The sequence below is a fragment of the Pelophylax lessonae genome, assembly GCF_965119305.1.
Source record: "Pelophylax lessonae genome assembly, chromosome: 5".
In the NCBI taxonomy this organism is placed as follows: Eukaryota; Metazoa; Chordata; class Amphibia; order Anura; family Ranidae; genus Pelophylax; species Pelophylax lessonae.
The window spans coordinates 173,789,108-173,809,320 of record NC_138772.1 but is presented as its reverse complement, the minus strand read 5'-3'; the positions used below and the strand labels follow the sequence as shown (position 1 = coordinate 173,809,320).

Sequence of the window (20,213 nt, the reverse complement as noted above, 5' to 3'; positions counted from 1 at the left end):
CCTGTGACATGAAATGACAGCAGGCATTAGCCCGCTGTCTGCAACATTTGATCACAGGAGTTCAGAACAAACTGCACTCCTATAATCCATTGGAGAAGTACATCCGAAATAGCTTTTGGCTATTCCTATTTAAATAGACTGGCTGATTACAAGATTGAAGAATCTAGTTACAGAAAAATTTTTGAAATATTACTGGGATCCAAGTATTTTATTTATTTTTATAAGGGGTACCAATAAATCTGTCCAGGCCATTTTAAAATATCTTTGTAGAATAGGCAGCAATAGGCATGAAGGTATACATTAGATTAGACAATTGCTTTTAAAGTGATATTAATCCCAAAAACCAAATTTCTCTTACGTCCTCCGACAGTCGCCGCCTCTTCATATTCGTCACATATGGGGTATTAGACTTTGCTCCGAAGGAGTAGCTAGGCAACAGAATATGTTAACAATAAAGCTTTAACATATCCCACCCTCAAGGGGTGGTCCCCTCAGTCAATACCCTCCTACTTCCTGCAACCATATCTCAGTTTTAATGTCTAGCTTGTCAGGAGTGGCTGGCTCTCTCTGTGCTGGGACTTTTTGTCCCAGACTCTTTCTTCTTTTTAATATTTTGTTTGAGTTTTCTCTCTACCTTTACTTAGCTGTTATTTTTGTCAGCATTAGTTAGTTCTTCGGACGAAGAGGATCATGCGGACTGGGTCTCGGGCTGATCCCCCTGGTCGCAGGTCGTGGGTCAGTGGCTTCCCAGTCTGCCATCGAGCGTTCAGCCAGGTAACGCTCCTGGCACAGTGAACGACCCATCCCTGTTCGGTGCAGGGATGATTGGTGAGGTGGCTACCTCACCGGACGCTGTGCGGTTTCTTAACCTCCATTATGTGCGTCTTGAATTGCGACTCTCCCTGCCTCATGTGCAGCGGCTTGTTCGCCTGTGCGGGTTCCCCACGCCATGTGAGGTAAGTGTATTTATGTGGGGACCTGTCTGTCTGGGGGGGGTCTCAGTCTGGGACTGTGTAACCTGCCTTTAATCACACTGCTTGTCTCCCTATCTCTCGGCTGCATGCTGTGGGCTGCAAGGGGGGGGGGGGGGAGCTGTATGACACTGTGTGTGTCAGGCTGGGCAGTGTGAGGAGCTGTGTGCTGTGGGGCATGTTTTTTCTTGGCATGTTTGGGCATATACAGCGATCGCTGCGGCGATCTAACATGTATCCTTATATTGGGATGTAATGTGTGTGTGTGTTTTATGCACTGTGGAGCGGCGTTTTCCGTGCCAAACGACGCCATTTTACCGGCGCCCGCTCCGGCCGCATGGTTTACATGCACGGCGGCCATTTTCTTGTAGCCTCCATAGGCTTACATAGAGCGCCCTGGCAGCATCACTTCCTCTCTCCTGGAACACCGATCGAGGCAGCAGCAGCAGCGGGGTCTCCTCAGGTTTTATCCTTCTGTTCTTGTTATCCATTGCCTGTACTCAGTTTGTATATTCCCTGTGGGGGTCTCATTGTGCCTGAGTGTGGTGCGGTGGGCTGCGCTTGCCGCGCTTGCTAAAAGGGGGCAGTTAACCCTTGGTTGTCTGGCATTACAGGGGCAATGGATTCTCAGGAGGGCAAGTTTCCTACAGTATTGGTGGAAAGCCAGGGGACCGCTGTTTCCCCCCCAGGGGGGGATTTAGCCACTATTGTGGCTGGCCTTGCTGCCCAGGTGCAAATGCTGGTGGCTGCTCAATCTACTAAACGGCCCAGAGTTGCTCTGTCCTCTGATTCTGAGGGTGAAGGTGATGGGGCTGTTCTGGCAGGGACCCCCCTATCAGGGTCCCGCTCCTCTCTTGATCTAGTGGGGTCTGAGGTAGAGGCTGAAGTTGAGGGGGTTGATGATTCTCCCCCTGGCTCGCCTGAAGAGCTTGCAATCATGGATGAGTTGATTGCTTCCATTAAGCAGACGCTACGTTTGCAGGACGAAGTGTGTCCCCCCGCTGCCTTGGCGGCTTATGGGACGCAGAGAAAACGCAGGACGCCGCAGGTTTTTCCCTGCAATGCTGATTTTCAGCGCGCTGTTAAGGATCAATGGCGCGATCTGCGCAAGCCTTTTGCGGTACCAAGTAAATTCAAGCTGCGTTATCCTTTCTCGCCTGTCACTGATGAACGGTGGTGTGTGCCTCCGCCAGTGGATCATGCAATTGCGGTTTTGAACAAAGCCACTGCGATTCCTGCAGAGGGTTCCCCTGTTTTCCGTGATGCCACGGATAGGAGACTGGAGTCTCTTGCCCGTCATACTTATTCTGTTACGGGTTCTATGCTTAAGGCTCTGTTTGCTTCTCTCATGGCGGCCCAGGTGATCGCAAGTTGGACGCAGATGCTTAGGCGCGTCCTAGTGGCCGATTCGGCCTCGGCGGCGACCCTGGATATGGTGGATCAGATCCACCAGGGTGTCATGTATCTGTGTGATGCGGACCTGGACCTGATTCCGTTGGCTGCACGTGTGCACAGCGTGGCGGTGTTGTCTCGCCGCCTGGTTTGGTTGAAATGTTGGTCGGTGGACCAATCTTCACGTAACCCTTAGCCAATTTACCTTATGATGGGTCTCGCCTTTTTGGGGAGTCCCTGGATGTGTTGATTAAGGGGATCACCGGGGGTAAGAGCACTCTCTTGCCCCATTTCCCCAAGGCTAAGGGGGCTTCTGGGAAGAAGCATGCAAATTTTCGGCCCCCTCAGGGGTCCTTTCGTGCCTTTCGGCCGCACTACAAGGGCAAACCGTTCAAAGGCCAAGGCTCTCAGAAGAAGCCCTGGTCTGGGAAACAGAAGTCCGGCCAATCCGGACCTGCTGCCCATAACAGTTCGGCCTGAAGGGGCGCCCTCACCCAGTTTTGGGGTGGGGGGACGCTTGCTCGGTTTTCTTCAGCCCTGGTTGGCCCGTGTGCGGGACAGATGGGTTCTGGAAATCGTTCGATCTGGTTACAAGATCGAGTTTCTCTCTCGGCCGGAGAGCAGATTTTTTCCCTCAAATCTTCAACTGTCTCCAGAGCGCCTGCGGGATCTGCACCTGGCGGTGCGGGACCTGAGGGCTCAGGGAGTGGTGGTTCCGGTGCCTCATCGGGACAGATTTCGGGGGTTTTATTCCAATCTGTTCACCGTGCCCAGGAAGGAGGGCAAGGTTCGTCCGATTCTGGACTTGAAGGCTCTGAACCGCTCTGTGCGGGTTCGCAAGTTCCGCATGGAATCCCTGCGCTCGGTGGTGGCTGCCCTGGTTCCGGGGGAATTCATGGCCTCCATCGATTTGAAGGATGCGTACCTTCACATCCCCATATTCGAGGGTCATCAGAGATACCTTCGATTTGCCATTGCGGAGGATCACTACCAGTTCGTGGCGTTGCCCTTTGGTCTCGCCTCGGCTCCGCGGGTCTTCACCAAGGTGCTTGCACCGGTTCTGGCATTATTGAGGGCCCAGGGCATTTCTGTCCTGGGGTATCTGGACGACATTCTGGTTCGGTCTGCGACCAGACAGGGTCTGGAGAAGGACCTGTCTGTCACAATGCAAACTCTGCAGGAGTTTGGTTGGACGATAAATGTTCCAAAGTCGACACTGAGTCCGTCGGTTCGTCTCCCCTATCTGGGAATGATACTGGACTCGGTGCAGGCGAAGGTCTTCCTGCCGGAAGACAAACTCAGGACTCTTCAGGAGGAAGTCAGGTCCCTCAGGGACGTTCCACACTCGTCTCTGCGGACGTGTATGAGATGTCTGGGATTCATGGTCTCGGCCTTCGAGGCGATTCCTTTCGCGCAGTTTCACACGCGGGGTCTCCAAGCGGAGATCCTGTCCAGGTGGGACGGGCGACCTCAATCTCTGGATCTTCAGATCTCGTTGAGTCATCGCACCAGGGAAAACCTGCTGTGGTGGCTCCAGTCCCCGTTGGTGTCCGGGGGCAAGTCGTTTCGTCCGATCTCGTGGACGGTAATCACCACGGATGCCAGCCTGTCGGGCTGGGGTGGTGTTCTGGGCGTTCTGTCCGCCCAGGGGACCTGGTCGGAGGGGGAGTCTTCCCTCCCGATCAACATTCTGGAATTGCGTGCGATAAGGCTCTGTCTTCATCGCTGGACGGACCGGCTGCAGGGCTGCCCGGTTCGGGTGCAGACGGACAATGCCACGGCGGTGGCCTACATCAACCACCAAGGGGGCACCAGGAGTGCCCGAGCGGCTCGAGAAGTGGCCGACATTCTGTCTTGGGCCGAGACTCATGTCCCGGCGATAACGGCGGTTCACATTCCGGGAGTGGAGAACTGGCAGGCGGACTATCTGAGTCGCCAGACCCTGGATCAGGGGGAATGGTCTCTCCACCCGGCTGTCTTCCAGATGTTGTGCGCGAAGTGGGGTCTTCCAGATGTGGACCTGTTCGCGTCTCGCCTCAACTACAAGGTGAAGAGGTTCGTGGCAAGGACGCGCGACCCTCGGGCAGACGCGTCGGACGCGTTAGTGGCCCCGTGGCATCAGTACAGGCTGATGTACGCGTTTCCACCGATTCAGTTGCTGTCCAGGTTCCTTCGCAGGTTACACTCGGAACGCAGCACGGTGATTCTTGTGGCACCGGACTGGCCTCGCCGGTCCTGGTACGCAGACCTCGTGAATCTGGCGTTCGACGCCCCTTGGCGTCTGCCTCTTCGAGACGATCTACTGTCTCAAGGACCGATTTACCATCCTGCTTTACAGTCGCTGGCTTTGACGGCCTGGCTGTTGAGACCGAGGTCCTGAAGGAGAAGGGTCTCTCTCCAGAGGTCGTTCATACTTTGATCAACGCGAGGAAGTCTTCCTCGGGGAAGGTTTATTACCGTACTTGGAAGGCCTATTTTGCCTGGTGTGAGTCCAGGGGGTTTTCACCCCGCTCGTACTCGGTTTCCCGTGTGCTGTCTTTCCTTCAGACGGGTGTCGATCAGCGTTTGGCGCTGGCTACGATAAAGGGTCAGGTGTCTGCGCTGGCCGTTCTGTTTCAACGTCCCGTGGCTTCCAACTCCTTGGTTGGCACCTTTTATTCAGGGTGTGCGGCATCTGGTTCCTCCTAGGAGGGATCCTTTGCCCCCTTGGGACTTGAATCTTGTTCTATCTGTGTTACAACGTGCTCCTTTTGAACAGATCAGGGAGATCTCGTTGTCTATGTTGTCCAAAAAGGTCGCCTTTTTGGTGGCGATCACTTCGGCTCGCAGAGTGTCGGAACTGGCGGCTTTGTCCTGCAAGTCTCCGTACCTGGTTGTTCATTTGGATAAGGTGGTCTTGCGACCTAATCCTTCTTTTCTGCCGAAACGAGTTTCGGAATTCCATCTTAACGAGGATATTGTTTTGCCTTCGTTGTGCACGAAGCCTAAACATCCAAAGGAGGTGAGATTGCACTCTCTGGATGTTGTTCGGGCGATAAGGGTTTACCTTAAATCGACTGAGTCTTTTCGTAAGACGGACTCCTTGTTTGTTCTCCCAGAGGGTCCTCGGAAGGGCATGGCGGCTTCGGCCTCTACCATCGCCAAATGGATCAGGCAGACCATTGAACAGGCCTATGCCTTGCAGGGGAAGGTTCCCCCTGTGCCTGTGAAGGCGCACTCTACTAGATCTCTGAGTACGTCTTGGGCCTGCCGTCATGGGGCTTCTGTAGCCCAGGTGTGTAAGGCGGCGACTTGGTCGACCGTGCACACTTTCACAAAATTCTACAAAGTAGATGTTCAGGCATCGGCGGATGCTTCCTTTGGCCGCAAGGTTCTTAGTGCGGCTGTTCCATAGGGTCCCTTGTTGGGGACTCCTGGCTGTTGGGATAGTTTTTTGTATCCCCTGGTTTTTTTGTCTTTTCCTGGGTTGTTGCTCCTGTTGAGCACTTATTTTTGCTGTTGCCCAGCTGGGTTCCTTCCTTTGGTAAGGTTCCTTTCTTTGATGTGGAGACTGCGTTGCCTTTCGGCGCGGATGCGTTTCCCACCCCTCATGTTTGCACTGCTTTGGGACGTCCCCATATGTGACGAATATGAAGAGGCGGCGACTGTCGGAGGACGTAAGAGAAAACGGAATTTTTGTAAAATCTTACCTGTAAAATTCCTTTCTCTGAGTCCTCCGACAGTCGCCGCCCCCGCCCCTCTTTTGGGGTTTGAATGTATGCTCTACTGCTATTCCACTAAAACTGAGATATGGTTGCAGGAAGTAGGAGGGTATTGACTGAGGGGACCACCCCTTGAGGGTGGGATATGTTAAAGCTTTATTGTTAACATATTCTGTTGCCTAGCTACTCCTTCAGAGCAAAGTCTAATACCCCATATGTGACGAATATGAAGAGGCGGCGACTGTCGGAGGACTCAGAGAAAGGAATTTTACAGGTAAGATTTTACAAAAATTCCGTTATACTTACCAATCACTAGATGTGGTGGCTGCAATAAATTTCTTTTTTTTTTTTTTGGCTTTTTTTCTATGTTTTTACCAAATTACCTCTATGAGCTACAGAACACCTCCACTTGGTATTACGATGAGGAGAGGAGGAGGTGTTATTTAGGCCAAACATACTTTCCTTCTGAGGGTGACCATGCTTCTTTGCCTTTACAACATTACATTGAGCAAGAGTTGTTACCCTTAGAGAGGAGGTGTGTTACTGACAGAATCACCAGAAAGAAGAGGAAAAAAAGCCCAAATAAAGAAAATGAATTCAGCAACTACAATAAAGGAATGGTAAACCTCCAATAGATTTTAGGATGTGTATTCTGCTTTCTGTCTGGGATTGTGTGGGAGGAACAAAGTCTAGTTAAACTCATTTAACCACTTCAGCTCCTGAAGATGTTGCACTGCGCTAATTTAACTGGTAATTGCGTGGTCATGCAACGCTGTACCCAAACAAAATGTTTTTGCTCCTATCAATTAACTCCTAATCTATGCATAAACAACATATGAATAAAATATGTAAACTTATACACATAAATTGTGCTTAAAGTGCTGAGTGCCAAAAAGTGACGGAGCTATACCATGAATATACCATGAATATATAAAATATATGTAATTAATATACTGTGCAAAAAGAAGCGTCCATAACTCACCAGAGTATGGATGGGTTACTGCAAAAATTTAGATAATGGAGTCCCCCAGAGATATCCCTAGAGGTGTAGTAAGGTGGTTACGGGTGGAGGAGGAGGAGAGAGCAGTATAAAAGGCAGGTGCACGCACCACATACCAGCTTCCGATGATGTCCAGTGGGAGGGGCGAAACGCGTAAAGCGAGGTACAGCGCCTGACGTCATTTCCGCTCGGTGGAATGCACGCCGCACTTTGCTTACCACCGGTCTCATATGCTTGATAGAGGAATAGCGGTTACCCAAAAACGTGGGGGACTCCATTATCTTCCTTTTTGCACTAACCCATCCATGCTCTGGTGAGTGGGGACACAAAGGTTAGCACGGATTAATCACCACTGAGCATGTACTGATTTTTTTGAAGCACAGCAGCAGCACTTTATGGACTGTTGCTTCTTTTTGCACAGTATATTAATTACATATATTTTATATATTCATGGTATAGCTTTGTCAGTTTTTGGCACTTGGCACTTTAAGCACAATTTATGTGTAGAAGTTTACATATCTTATATGTTGGATGGGATTAGCTTTAAAAAAGCTAACTACAGCGCTTTCTGATGGATAAATAATGCCAAGTGATTATCTCAAGGTTAAAGGTAATCCAAGAATAAATAGATAACACAGTAAATAGCTGTAGCAGTATTGTAACAGTCAAAAACCATAAATGGTAAATAAAATAAATTAAATAGATATATAAGTGTGACTGTTGGTATATAAAGGTCCCATATATATATATAAAGTGACTTGGTGCTCAAGAAGGTCAAAGAAAATCCTCATATAATTCAAATGGAATTCAAGGTAAATATATAAGCGTGACTGTTGGTATATAAAAGTCCAATATATATAAAGTGACTTGGTGCTCAAGAAGATCAAAGAAAATCCTTATATAGTTCACATGGAATTCAAGGTGCGGGTGCTTAAACGTGATTGTTCTTAATATTCTGTGACATCAATTCGTTTCACCGTGATTTGTGGCTAGATAAAATCACTTACCAGAACCAGTGGGCCCTATGTGCTTTACAGCACTAGGACCTTTCGCGCTTAGGTGCCCACCTGGGCTGGAATGGATACCCCCTTTTTTCTCCTATAAGCTGGCCTGGATTAGTAAGCTAGATCCTCCTCACATCAGGGAAGTATGGCAATTTGTGAATGAAACAAAAGGCCCCATATAGTGTAGTACGTTTTATAAAAAGTTTATTACCCACTACAATGGGTTAAAGGCAAGGAATATATATAAAAGTACATCCGTGGTGGTAAGCGGTCGGCTTGTGCGGGCTGCGCATCCCCTTTGCAGTGTAGCGAGTGGTGCTTATGGCTTGCGTTCCAGCTGACTCAACGTGATGACGCTATGCGCTCCAGACTGACGCGTTTCGTCATCTGGTGACGTCTTGAGAGTTTTTCTTCAGTTTTCTGAAGACGTCACCGGATGTCCCTGAATAGAGTTATTATCGGAGTTAGGTCATCGGTATGGTGTGTCTAGGTGCAGACATGCTTCTCTTCTCTGAGCTGTCAGTGATTGTGTGCTGAAAGTGGGACTGTAACTCCGATAATAACTCTATTCAGGGATGCTTATTTTCCTACTTACAAGCAAGCGGAACGTCCAGCGCAGGCTGTGTTGAGTGGGGAATAGGCTGTGGCGGACCCGCACCCGGAAGTCGCCTGTGATTCTGCCAGTGATATACACTGTGCTGTACCGGCTGGGTGCTGGGCTTCAGCTGTGGATGCACAAGGATGGTCATTGTAGAGGGATTGTAAACAGGCAGCATAATAGAAGAAGCGGACACTTATGTTTGCGGAGTTGGTCATTGATATCCAGCCTAGCTAAGGGAATATATATCCAGGAGTAGCTTTCCAGCGTATTCTTTTGTACCTTCTGGTAAGAGGCCAATATGTGTCAATAACACAGGGTGGCATTGTAGTGGAAGATTTCCTCCTTCAACTGGCTATATTGGGATATTATTTGCACCTTATTCAATTATGTCTGGTAAGGAGGACAGCCTGGTGGTGGTGGGAGTCACTTCATTTATTACCTTTAACTACACTAGGAGTGGATTTCCAACACGCTATTTTTAATTATTTGAGTCACATGGTGAAGATCACAGAACTTTTGGACTTTGTGGACAATTATTGTTTTTTTTAAACCACTTATTTGCTTTTTTCTAATCACTTTTACACCCATTGGACTTTTTTGGTTTCCTTAACCATCTACATGGAATATATGATTTGATTCACTTTCATTTTATTTTATGTGATTATTTGATTGCACACACCTCACTGTGTTGAGTCACTTGAGTTACTATTTGTTTAGCGCACCTATTTTTTCAAAATTATTTTCACACTAGGTAAAGTTCAGGTAGCAGCTTTACTGGTATCTGCGCACTCTATATATTTTACAGTGAAGGGGAATACCTGACACTTCTTTAAATAGCCAGTAACCATAAACCATCATTTGGTGTATGTAAATGTATTTTAAATTATAGTATACAAAGATTCCTGGTAATTCTTAAGAATATTGCCAGATACTACTATAGCCTAACCTTTTAAAGAGTACCTCCACTTTTGTTGAAAAAAAAAAAATCTTCCCCTCTGGGTGATCAATGTACAAGCCTGATTCCAAAAAAGTTGGGACACTGTACAAATTGTGAATAAAAACAATGCAATGATGTGGAAGTTTCAAATTTCAATAATTTATTCAGAATACAACATAGATGACATATCAAATGTTTAAACTGAGAAAATGTATCATTTTAAGGGGGAAAAAAAGGCTGATTTTAAATTTCATGGCATCAACACATCTCAAAAAAGTTGGGACAAGGCCATGTTTACCAGTGTGTGGCATCCCCTCTTCTTTTTATAACAGTCTGGGGACAGAGGAGACAAGTTGCTCAAGTTTAGGAATAGGAATGTTCCCCCATTCTTGTCTGATACAGGCTTCTAGTTGCTCAACTGTCTTAGGTCTTCTTTGTCACATCTTCCTCTTTATGATGCGCCAAATGTTTTCTATGGGTGAAAGATCTGGACTGCAGGCTGGCCATTTCAGTACCCGGATCTTTCTTCTACACAGCCATGATATTGTAATTGATGCAGTATATGGTCTGGCATTGTCATGTTGGAAAATGCAATTCCCTGAAAGAGACGACGTCTGGATGGTAGCATATGTTGTTCTAGAACTTGGATATACCTTTCAGCATTGATGGTGCCTTTCCAGATGTGTAAGCTGCCCATGCCACATGCACTCATGCAACCCCATACCATCACAGATGCAGGCTTCTGAACTGAGTGCTGATAACTTGGGAGGTCCTTGTCCTCTTTAGTCCGGATGACATGGCGTCCCAGTTTTCCAAAAAGAACTTCAAATGTTGATTCGTCTGATCACAGAACAGTTTTCCACTTTGCCACAGTCCATTTTAAATAGCCTTGGCCCAGAGAAAACGCCTGTGCTTCTGGATCATGTTTAGATTTGGCTTCTTTTTTGGCCAGCAACGGCGAATGGCACAGTGGATTGTGTTCACCGACAATGTTTTCTGGAAGTATTCCTGAGCCCATGTTGTGATTCTGTATGTGATGCAGTGCCGTCTAAGGGCCCGAAGATCACAGGCATCCAATATGGTTTTCCGGCCTTGACCCTTACGCACAGAGATTGTTCCAGATTCTCTGAATCTTTGGATGATATTATGCACTGTAGATGATGATAACTTCAAACTCTTTGCAATTTTGCTCTGAGAAACTCCTTTCTGATATTGCTGCACTATTTTTCGCTGCAGCATTGGGGGAATTGGTGATCCTCTGCCCATCTTGACTTCTGAGGGACACTGCCCCTCTGAGAGGCTCTTTTTATACCCAATCATGTTGCCAATTGACCTAATAAGTTTCAAATTGGTCCTCCAGCTGTTCCTTATATGTACATTTAACTTTTCTGGCCTCTTATTGCTACCTGTCCCAACCTTTTTGGAATGTGTAGCTCTCATGAAATCCAAGATGAGCCAATATTTGGCATGGCATTTCAAAATGTCTCACTTTCAACATTTGATATGTTATCTATATTATATTGTGAATAAAATATAAGTTTGTGAGATTTGTAAATTAGTCCATTCCTTTTTTACTCACAATTTGTACAGTGTCCCAACTTTTTTGAAATTGGGTTGTACATTGCAAGGATTTTTTAACAAATTTTGTTGCAGAGTCCTACCTTTTGTTTTTCTGGAGAAATGGCTGTTTGTGTCCATGTGCTGAATGAATCTGTATAGGGGTAGTTTTATAAATATCAATTAGCGGCTGCACCTGCATCTCACCAAAAATGCATTTTTCTTCTTTTTTTTTGTTGCAGGGGATGCTCAAAATCGAATTAGTATCTTAGTGCAGACTTCTGGGAAATTCAGTAAGCCAATCACACAAGCAGGAAATGACATACCTGGAGGGCATTCTGCACACCATCTGTGTACAGAATGCCTCCAGGTTGCCATATTGCATTGCATTGACAGCACTGCAGATTGAAAAGGAAAGGTGATTTTTAATCTTCAATTACAGTATACCTTGTGCCACAATTGTTTCACTATATATTTTTGTTATTTGCTTATTTTTGCCACAAAAGTGGAGTTACCCCTTAACTAGATGCACCCCAGATTCAGTATATAACATCTCTACGCCATTTAGAACTCCAGCTAGTTTTTGCTATTAGCTTATCATCTATAAAGGCTTTTTGTTCTCCTCTCTTCACTATATCACTGGGGCCTAACGTTCGCTGGCTTTGTGTGGGCATAGTCCAGGAAATGTCATCATAGGGGGAATTACTGTTGGGGAGCATTGTCAGTGCTAGCAGGTATGAATGGACTGGTAGTGTGTATTCTAGGACTGCTTTAACCAGCATGTTGGAAGTGTATGATGACCGCTTTTATTCTAGATGCTTGGGTGGGGAAGGTGATGTCCAGGGTTATCTACTTGTAGATTAGCAGATCTCCATTGAACTCTTGGATATTCTGAATACATTTTGTCATTGACCCAGATCCTGTGGTAGAACTGTTCCAGGAATTTTTATCCCAACCTGTTCATGGTTTCCAACCCAAAGGGGACATTAATTAAAAATCAGTGGTGAAATATACCAGGATTTGTCATTGCCTTCCTCCAGCGGTATACTTTTTGGCTTCTGTGGATATCAGAGATGCTTACTTGCATTTGTCCATCTTTTTAGCCCATCAGTGTTTTCTGTGCTTTACCATGGGACTCTTACATTGCCAGTTTGTAGCCCTACATGTCAGCCTCTCTTCTACACCTCAGATATTCACCAAGGTGCTGACCCTAGTGTTAACCCTGTTGTGTTCACAAGACCCCCATTGTAGGATTCTAACAAGGCTCTTTTGGAAAATATGTCAGATGTAACAGAAGTTCGGATGGATCTTGAATCCTTAGAATTCATCTCTTGAACCAACTCATCTGTCAGAGTATCTGGGTCAGGTCCCAAATGCATCCCAGGCCAGAGTGTTCCTTCCCCAGGAGAAGATTTACACTCTTCAGTTTTAGATTTGAACTCCTCAGTTCAGAAGTGGTCCGACCCTCCAAATCTTCTGTGCTATAAGTACTCAGTTTTTTTTCTGCCTAATGAGGAGTAAAGACCTAGTCCCTTGCTGGGATCTCTGGTCCTGGCAATTTTTTTCTTCTGAAATTGAATTTTTTTCCTCCTTTTTATTATTTTGTTCCTGATGAGACTCTACAATCATTTGCCGGACTGGTCGATGGACTGGATAATCTAGATCCAGAGGGTCCCCCCAGTTTGGCAAGCGAGCGCATGCAGACAGTAGCTCCACGCTAGGTCCAGCTTGACATAGCTCCATTGGACGGGGGCTGGCCTGGAAGGTACATTTCTCAAAGGCCTGAGTCGCAGCGTTCCTCCTGGCCGACAGCACCCACATTACGATGGAGCGGTGCCCACCCTGTTCCTGGTGTGGTAAGTAGCTGTCCTCCCTCTACCCCTGGAGGGTTTTGGGGTGGACGTGGGCTCCTCCCTGGGATGGTTGGACCCCTGGGCTCTCCTCCTTCCCAGGCAGCACCCCCCCTTCTCGTCGTCTTCTGCAGGTCTTGGTCACCCCCATGTAAACCCCCCCCCCCCCCCCCATGGGGTAGACATACCAATTTAGTTTGGTCTGGGGTGTTAAGCTGGCGATCGGGGGGATTGGAGAGCATGCCGCCGGCGACCGAACGATCGGACTTTGGGAGGGGGCTGGCCCTGGTGGGGGCACCTGCCAGGGCCCCCTTTCTTGTTTGGATAGTTTTCGAGCTCCTGGGGTTTTTATGGGGTTCTCTCTCTCCCTCTCTCTGCTGTAGCAGAGATAGTGCTCTGTGCTGTGCCTTGTGGTGCCACCAGCGCAATAGTGGTCCCTTGCAGCGTGTTACTTTTTTTTTTTTTGTGGGTTCTCCTCTCCGTTAATGGAGTCCCTGGAGCATATTTCACCACCTGATCCCCCCTGCATTGACGGCAGGGCTGGAGTCCTTGGTGTCCAAGGTAGATTTGGTCCTGGGAAAATGGGCTAGCAAAAAGCGTCCCCCTGCCTTCACCTGCTTCCTCTCTCATCAGATCCTGAATCTGATTAGGCCACTGTGGATACGAGTTACCCTTCTGGGTCTGCGTCCACGCACCCTGCATGCTCAGATAGTGAGAATGATTCCTCTGCTCCTCTAGCCGCGCATTAAAAGGCGCTAGTAGATGCGCTGATTGTATCAGTGTGGGAAACCTTAAAGATGGAGGATGTTATTAACGCAGCATCAGAGACGCAGGTCACCTTTTACTCCCACAGGTCCTCCAAGGCGGCAAAGTTGTTCCCCTTTCACGCTTTCTTTGACTATTTTGTCACAAAACAGTGGGGGTGGCCAAAATGCACTTTTGAAATCCCTAAGTGTTTTGCATCCATCTGGAGAGCCCGCTGTACCACCACTGATGGGATATCTGTCCTTCCACTATATCAAATCCCAAGCTGAGTCCACATCAGAAGGATCCCTGGAAGTAGTGGGAAACATAGGACTCCTCGGTGCAGGATTGCTATACATGCTGTAACCTTACAACAGTAAGGGGAGAGGCCAGCACACACAGAGGTGTCACTCCATTGATCGTTTAGACACCAGTTATGTTTTCTACTTGGGTGAAGGGATTCACTTGCACCGATCTCTATGTGCATTGGACTTTTTCTGTTTTGGCTCGACCCTTGTTTTATTACATACATGAACTTATTCTGATTATGTAGCACCATAGTTCATCATCTTTCACCTTCTTTCTTCATTGAATGTGTTTTGATTCAAAATTTTCCATGTAGGTTATTTGTCTTCATTTATTACGATTTGGTATTATATATTCACAATTTAATCAGATTGTATATTTTGATTTAAGGATTTTTTTTTTCTTGAGCTACATCTTTTTATACACTTATGTGAGTTTTGTTTTCATATGTTGGAATCTCGCTTTTTCACAATCACATTTCTTCATCTACTATATGCACTTGCTCGTTTGTTTGATGCTTATGAGCTGGTATCTAATCTGACAGCGCAGCAACATTATTCTTTGTACTAGTGTTTTGGAGCTACGGATTGGCTGATCGTTGTCTGCAGCAGTTGGTTCTATCTACCATCCTATATATTGATAGCGTGGGAATATCTTTGTACTACCAGCCTCCCTTTTTTTTTTTTTTTTATACTCGCTCTCTGCCTGCTGGGTTCACAAGCTTTTCGGGTCCCATGTTAATACAACTACAAACCTGTTCCTAAACGAATCATACTTGGTGTCACAAAACCTGTTGTTATCAAATGTATGACTGTTTTAACTCTCTCCGACTGTTAATGCTCTTCAAAATCTTTCAAAAGGAAATGATTGAAAGTGAAAAAAAGTCCCCACAGGCCAACTACAAAACTGCTTTCCTGGTTTCCTTTGCACCCTTTATGAAAACCTGACCTTTCGTTTTGTCTTGTATGTGTGTAAAACTATTGCTGAATAAAAGAATGTTACTTATTTGGAATGCATAAATTCCCCAACAGTTTTGTTCTCTATTTTAAAGTTCAGGAGTTCCATACATTTTTCTGTTTACTATATAGCCAACTTAAAAGGAAGATAAAATCCTCACATTTATTGTGGCATTTTCATTTTCGCAGTGACTTTTTTTTTTTTTTTCCAGTATCAAAAAGTGCAAAAATATAGAAGGAAAAAGAATGAAAATCATTCTTACGCAAATGTTATGATTAGCACAAGTCTTGCACAGTTGTGGTGCTTTTTTTTTTTTTTTTTATGATGGTGTGTATGTGCCATTTTATTACTGCATTGTATGTATGTATGTGTATACATAATATAAAAAAATATATATATATTCTGACGAGTTATAACACGCTTGTCTTTGGTGTCTTTTCTTCCAGGCTCAAACCGGGTTGGTCTAATAGCAGTTAAACTTGGAATGGTACCACTGTGGACCAAATCAGGTGAAAAACGTGCAGTTACCATGTTGCAGGTAAAGTTTTTGTAGAGGTGTTTTTTTTTTTTTTTTTTAATCGTAGAGATTTTCTGTTTTTAACAGTGGAATTATCCAGCCTTGAACCTCTTAATTAAAAAAATAATTATTTCACACCCTGAAAGATGCTTGCTTGTTTGCTATCATCTGAAGGCCACACTGTGATTACTTTTTTGCCCCATATTTTAGTGGATGGGCTGCCCAAGACGGTCCACATTGCTTATCCCTTCAGCATTTAGAATTGCAAAGTAGGGAATTGTTGCTAATCCTGATCCTAGCTCACACACTCGCAGTGAGTATTGCAGCTCTGAGTTGGATTGTCAGGCTTTAAAATGGCTCGCTCTGAGAAACCACAGTGATATATTTCAAGCCTGCAGCTCAGGGCTTTTTTTTCTCAGAGAATAGGTGCAGGAACTCCTCCCTTCTGAGTCACCCCTTGACTCCGTCCCCTACCCACCTCCGAACACCGTTCCTTGGTTTCACGTATTACCCACCTCCCAGTACCACCCCTTTTAGAGAATTAACAATAACAAGGAAGGCAATATAATAGATCTAGAAACAATGGACACCCCAGTGACAATAGATCCACCCCTGCAACAATGGACTTCCAACAGCCAGCATCAATAGACCCTCCAGCAGCCAGCAACATTAGACCCCTCCCTCAACAGTGGATCCCTCCCAGCAATGATTGATGCCCTGCAACATAAGACCCACCCCAGCAACAATAGATACCCCACCAACAACAGACTTCCCCAGCAACAATAGATCCTCTGCGCAAATAGATCCCCTCCAGCAATACTAGATTACCCAGTAGCCAGTATCAATAGACCCTCCAGCAGCAAGCGGCAAAGACCTCTCCCTCAACAATAAATCCCTCCCAGCAACAACTGACCCACCAGCAACATAAGACCCACCCCAGTAACAATACATCCCCCATGAGCAACAGAAGACCTCCCCAGCAACTATAGACCCCCATCCTCCGCAAAAATAGATCCCCTCCAGCAACAATAGATTGCCTATTTGCTAGCATCAACAGACCCTCCAGCACACCCAGCATCCCTTGCCATTATATACATTCAGTTCTGGAGGTGCCGGAACTGCGTTCCCCCACGTTCCCGCTGAAAAAAAGCCCTGAGCCTGCTTATATAAATGCAAAACCCATTTGGGATCCAATTTCATCTGCGCAGCCAGATCCAAAGTACCCAGTGTCTTTTGGTATCAGAACCCAGAGGTAGTGATGACGTCACCCCCCCCCTGTGCCATATCACAGTGCTTGCTTGACCCGAGCAGTGTCGCATGCACCCCACACATTCACAAATGTTTTTTGTTCTTTAGGTTTTTGATTTTCACCTGGTTATCTGGCCAGTAACACATTTCCAGTCTGAGGGTGTCTCCCTCCTGTATCTGTAGAAGAGTAATGGAGATACCCTGGCACAGCATTGTCTGAAGAGGGTAGTGTTAAAAGGATTTAGTAGATTTCAATGGATTTCCCATAAAGGACTAACAAATTAAAGCTGTACTCCCCTTTTTAAGCAATTAAAGTATTTTTTTTTTTTTTTTTTTTTACTTTTTCGATAAAGGTTTTACCTAAATGAATGAAATCTGACCATTGTAAATTTCTCTGTCAGTGTTAAATGGTTTGTCTTAAGCCTTTATGCTCTTGTTCACACTGGTGCAACTTGTCATGCAATTTGACAGGTCCAATCGCATGACAAATCGCACCCTTTTGTCGGCCATGGAACTGTTCAAATTGATGCGACCCCCGACTTTGCGGTGCCACACTGATTTGAACAAGTAGTTCCTGCACTACTTTTGGTGATTGCAGGTGCGACTTGCATAGACATCTGTGAATGAGGTCGCACAGATGTCAGCCAATCGCACTGACATCCGGCTCTGAAATGGCACGATTTCAAAGCCGCATTCAGAGCCCATTCACATTAGCGCGACTTGTCAGGCGACTTGTCAGCCTGACAAGTCGCGCTGGGTCGCAGTCCATTGATTAGCACAGGACCCGTTCTTATAGGAGCGACACAAGTCTCTCCGACTTGGAAAAAGGGTCCTGTACTACTTTGGGGCGACCTCGGAGCGACTTGCATAGACTTTCATTATGTGAAGTCCCTGCAAGTCGCTCCGAAGTCGTGGTGCACGGGACTGACAAGTCGCTTCCCCAAGTTGTGCAGAGTCGTGTCGCGCTAGTCTGAATGGGCTCTTAGTGTGAACCTGGGCTAATTGACACTTTTGCTGCACTTCTTGTCCTGTAAAGGCTTTTGAAAAATAACACCAGGATCAGCAGGTAAAAAACCTGTTGAAGGACTGCTTTTTTTCACGCTAGTGACAGGCTGCATCATATACCTGTATGTCATTTCTGATTTTACCTTTAGTAGCACTTTAACTGAACAAGTTGAAGATCGAAGCTTATTGGTTACAATGCAGAGTTGATAAAGATTTTGTCCAAGTTTTAGAAAATTCACCCCAGAGTATTTTGCATTGGCTCGGGTATCAGTGGTTTGGTGTGAAAGAAGACTACTGACTGTAAAAAGTTTAAGCAAAGCAGCATAGAGTGAAGGGCGTGTTATCAGTACTTTTCAGCGCCCTTACTGCTGCCGGCTCTGCGGTGTGCAACTCCCATTGTCCTCTACAGTACAATGATGTAGCAACAGGGGTGAAGAGCAGTTGCTGGGGCTGGCACAGGCAGGAATTTGGAAATCTTGGAATTGTCCTATTCCTATTGAATTGAAATGGTGTGGTGTTGGTGGAATAAAATTGCTCAAACTACACTCACCGGCCACTTTATTAGGTCCACCTTGCTAGTACCAGGTTGGACTCCTTTTGCCTTCAGAACTGCCTTAGTTCTTTCATGGCAAAGATTCAACAAGGTGTTGGAAACATTCCTCAGAGATTTTGGTCCATAATGACATGATAGCATCACGCAATTACTGCAGATTTGTTGGCTGCACATCCATGATGTGAATCTCCCATTCCACCACATCCCAATGGTGCTCTGATGGATTGAGATCTGGTGAGTGTGGAGGCCATTGGAGTACAGTGAACTCATTGCCATGTTCAAGAAGCCAGTTGTGAGATGATTTGAGCTTTGTGACATGGTGCATTATCCTGCTGGAAGGAGCCATCAGAAGATGTGTACACTGTAGTCATAAAGGGATGGACATGGTCAGCAACAATACTCAGGTAGGCAGTGGTGCTTAAACGATGCTCAATTTGTACTAAAGGGCCCAAGGGTGCCAAGAAAATATCCACCACACCATTACACCCCCACCACCAGACTGAACCGTTGATACAAGGCAGGATGGATCCACACTTTCCTGTTACACCAGGTTTTGACCCTACCATCTGAATGTCACAGTTGAAATCGAGACTCCTCAAACCAGGCAATATTTTTCTGTCTTCTGTTGTCCAATTTTGGTGAAACTGTGCGAATTGTAGGCTCAGTTTACTGTTCTTAGCTGACAGGAGTGGCACCCGGTGTGGCCTTCTGCTGCTCTATCTCATCTTCTTCAAGGTTTGATGTGTTGGGCATACAGAAATGGTATTCAGCATACCCAAGGAGTGGTTATTTGAATTACTGTTGCCTTTCTATCATCTCAAACCAGTCTTCCCATTCGCCTCTGACATCAACAAGGCATTTTCGTCCACACAACTGCTGCTCCTTGGCTATTTTCTTTTTTTCAGATCCTGCTCTGTTAACCCTAATGATGGTTGTGCCTGAAAATCCCAGTAGATCAGCAGTTTTTGAAATACTCAGACCAGCCCATCTGGCACCAACAAGCATGCCATGTTCAAAGTCACTTAAATCCCCTTTCTTCCCCTTTCTGATGCTCGGTTTGTACCACATCTAGATACCTTAATGCATGGAGTTGCTGCCATGTGATTGGCTGATTAGCAATTTGTGTTAACAAGCAAATGAACAGGTGTACCTAATAAAGTGCCTGGGGAGTCACCTGAATCCATGCACACCATTCTTCAAACTGAGGCAGCCCATAACATTTTTTTTTTTTTTTTTTTATTCAACCACTTTATTGAACTGAAAAACAAAAAGAAGAAAACTGATTTCTCCATCCACACATTTGAGGTGGATTGGGGAATCCCTCCCACTGTGCTATTGTGTGGAGCCTTCCCCTTCATCAGAATACAATGATCAGTGCTGCTGGCTATAGCCAGTGGCATTGATCGATCAGGAAAACCCCGACAGGCTGGGTTGTATAGAAGGCGATCGGTAGATCGCCTTTAGTAAAACCAGGGTGCCTCTACATGGATCAAAATATGGCCATTCCTAGATGAACCGGTAGAATTCCTGGCCATGTACAGTATGACCGGCTTGAGTTGATTCTTGTTTCTCTCGCCATAATACATTTTCCATAATTTGTGTATTCCATGCTATCCTTTTCATTGGTGGTTTTTGCTGCCATTTGTAATAAACAGAGAAGGAAGCGGGCTGTAATTTCACCATGGAAACTGATGTTGAATTGGAGAACCATTTATTTATTCATTGATTATCCTGGTTATTTGATAAGGTATGCCTTAAAAACCAGTAAAATATATTTTTGGAGGTTAACCACAATAAACAATAATTAAAGATGACAAGTTTGTTTACTGCAAGACTAAATAACTGTTTCCATGCATGGCTTAGAACATGT

The 20,213-nt window shown here is 45.8% G+C and overlaps 1 protein-coding gene across 1 annotated transcript in view; it reads left to right on the top strand.

The window, feature by feature from the left end:
• MRPL3 (mitochondrial ribosomal protein L3) overlaps positions 1 to 20,213 on the top strand; it is a 185,831-nt gene that overhangs the window by 11,698 nt on the left and 153,920 nt on the right. Inside the window, exon 3 of the mRNA XM_082258377.1 lies at positions 15,467 to 15,558. Within this exon, the coding sequence (XP_082114503.1) occupies positions 15,467 to 15,558 (92 nt within the window). The remainder of the gene's footprint in view (positions 1 to 15,466; positions 15,559 to 20,213) is intronic.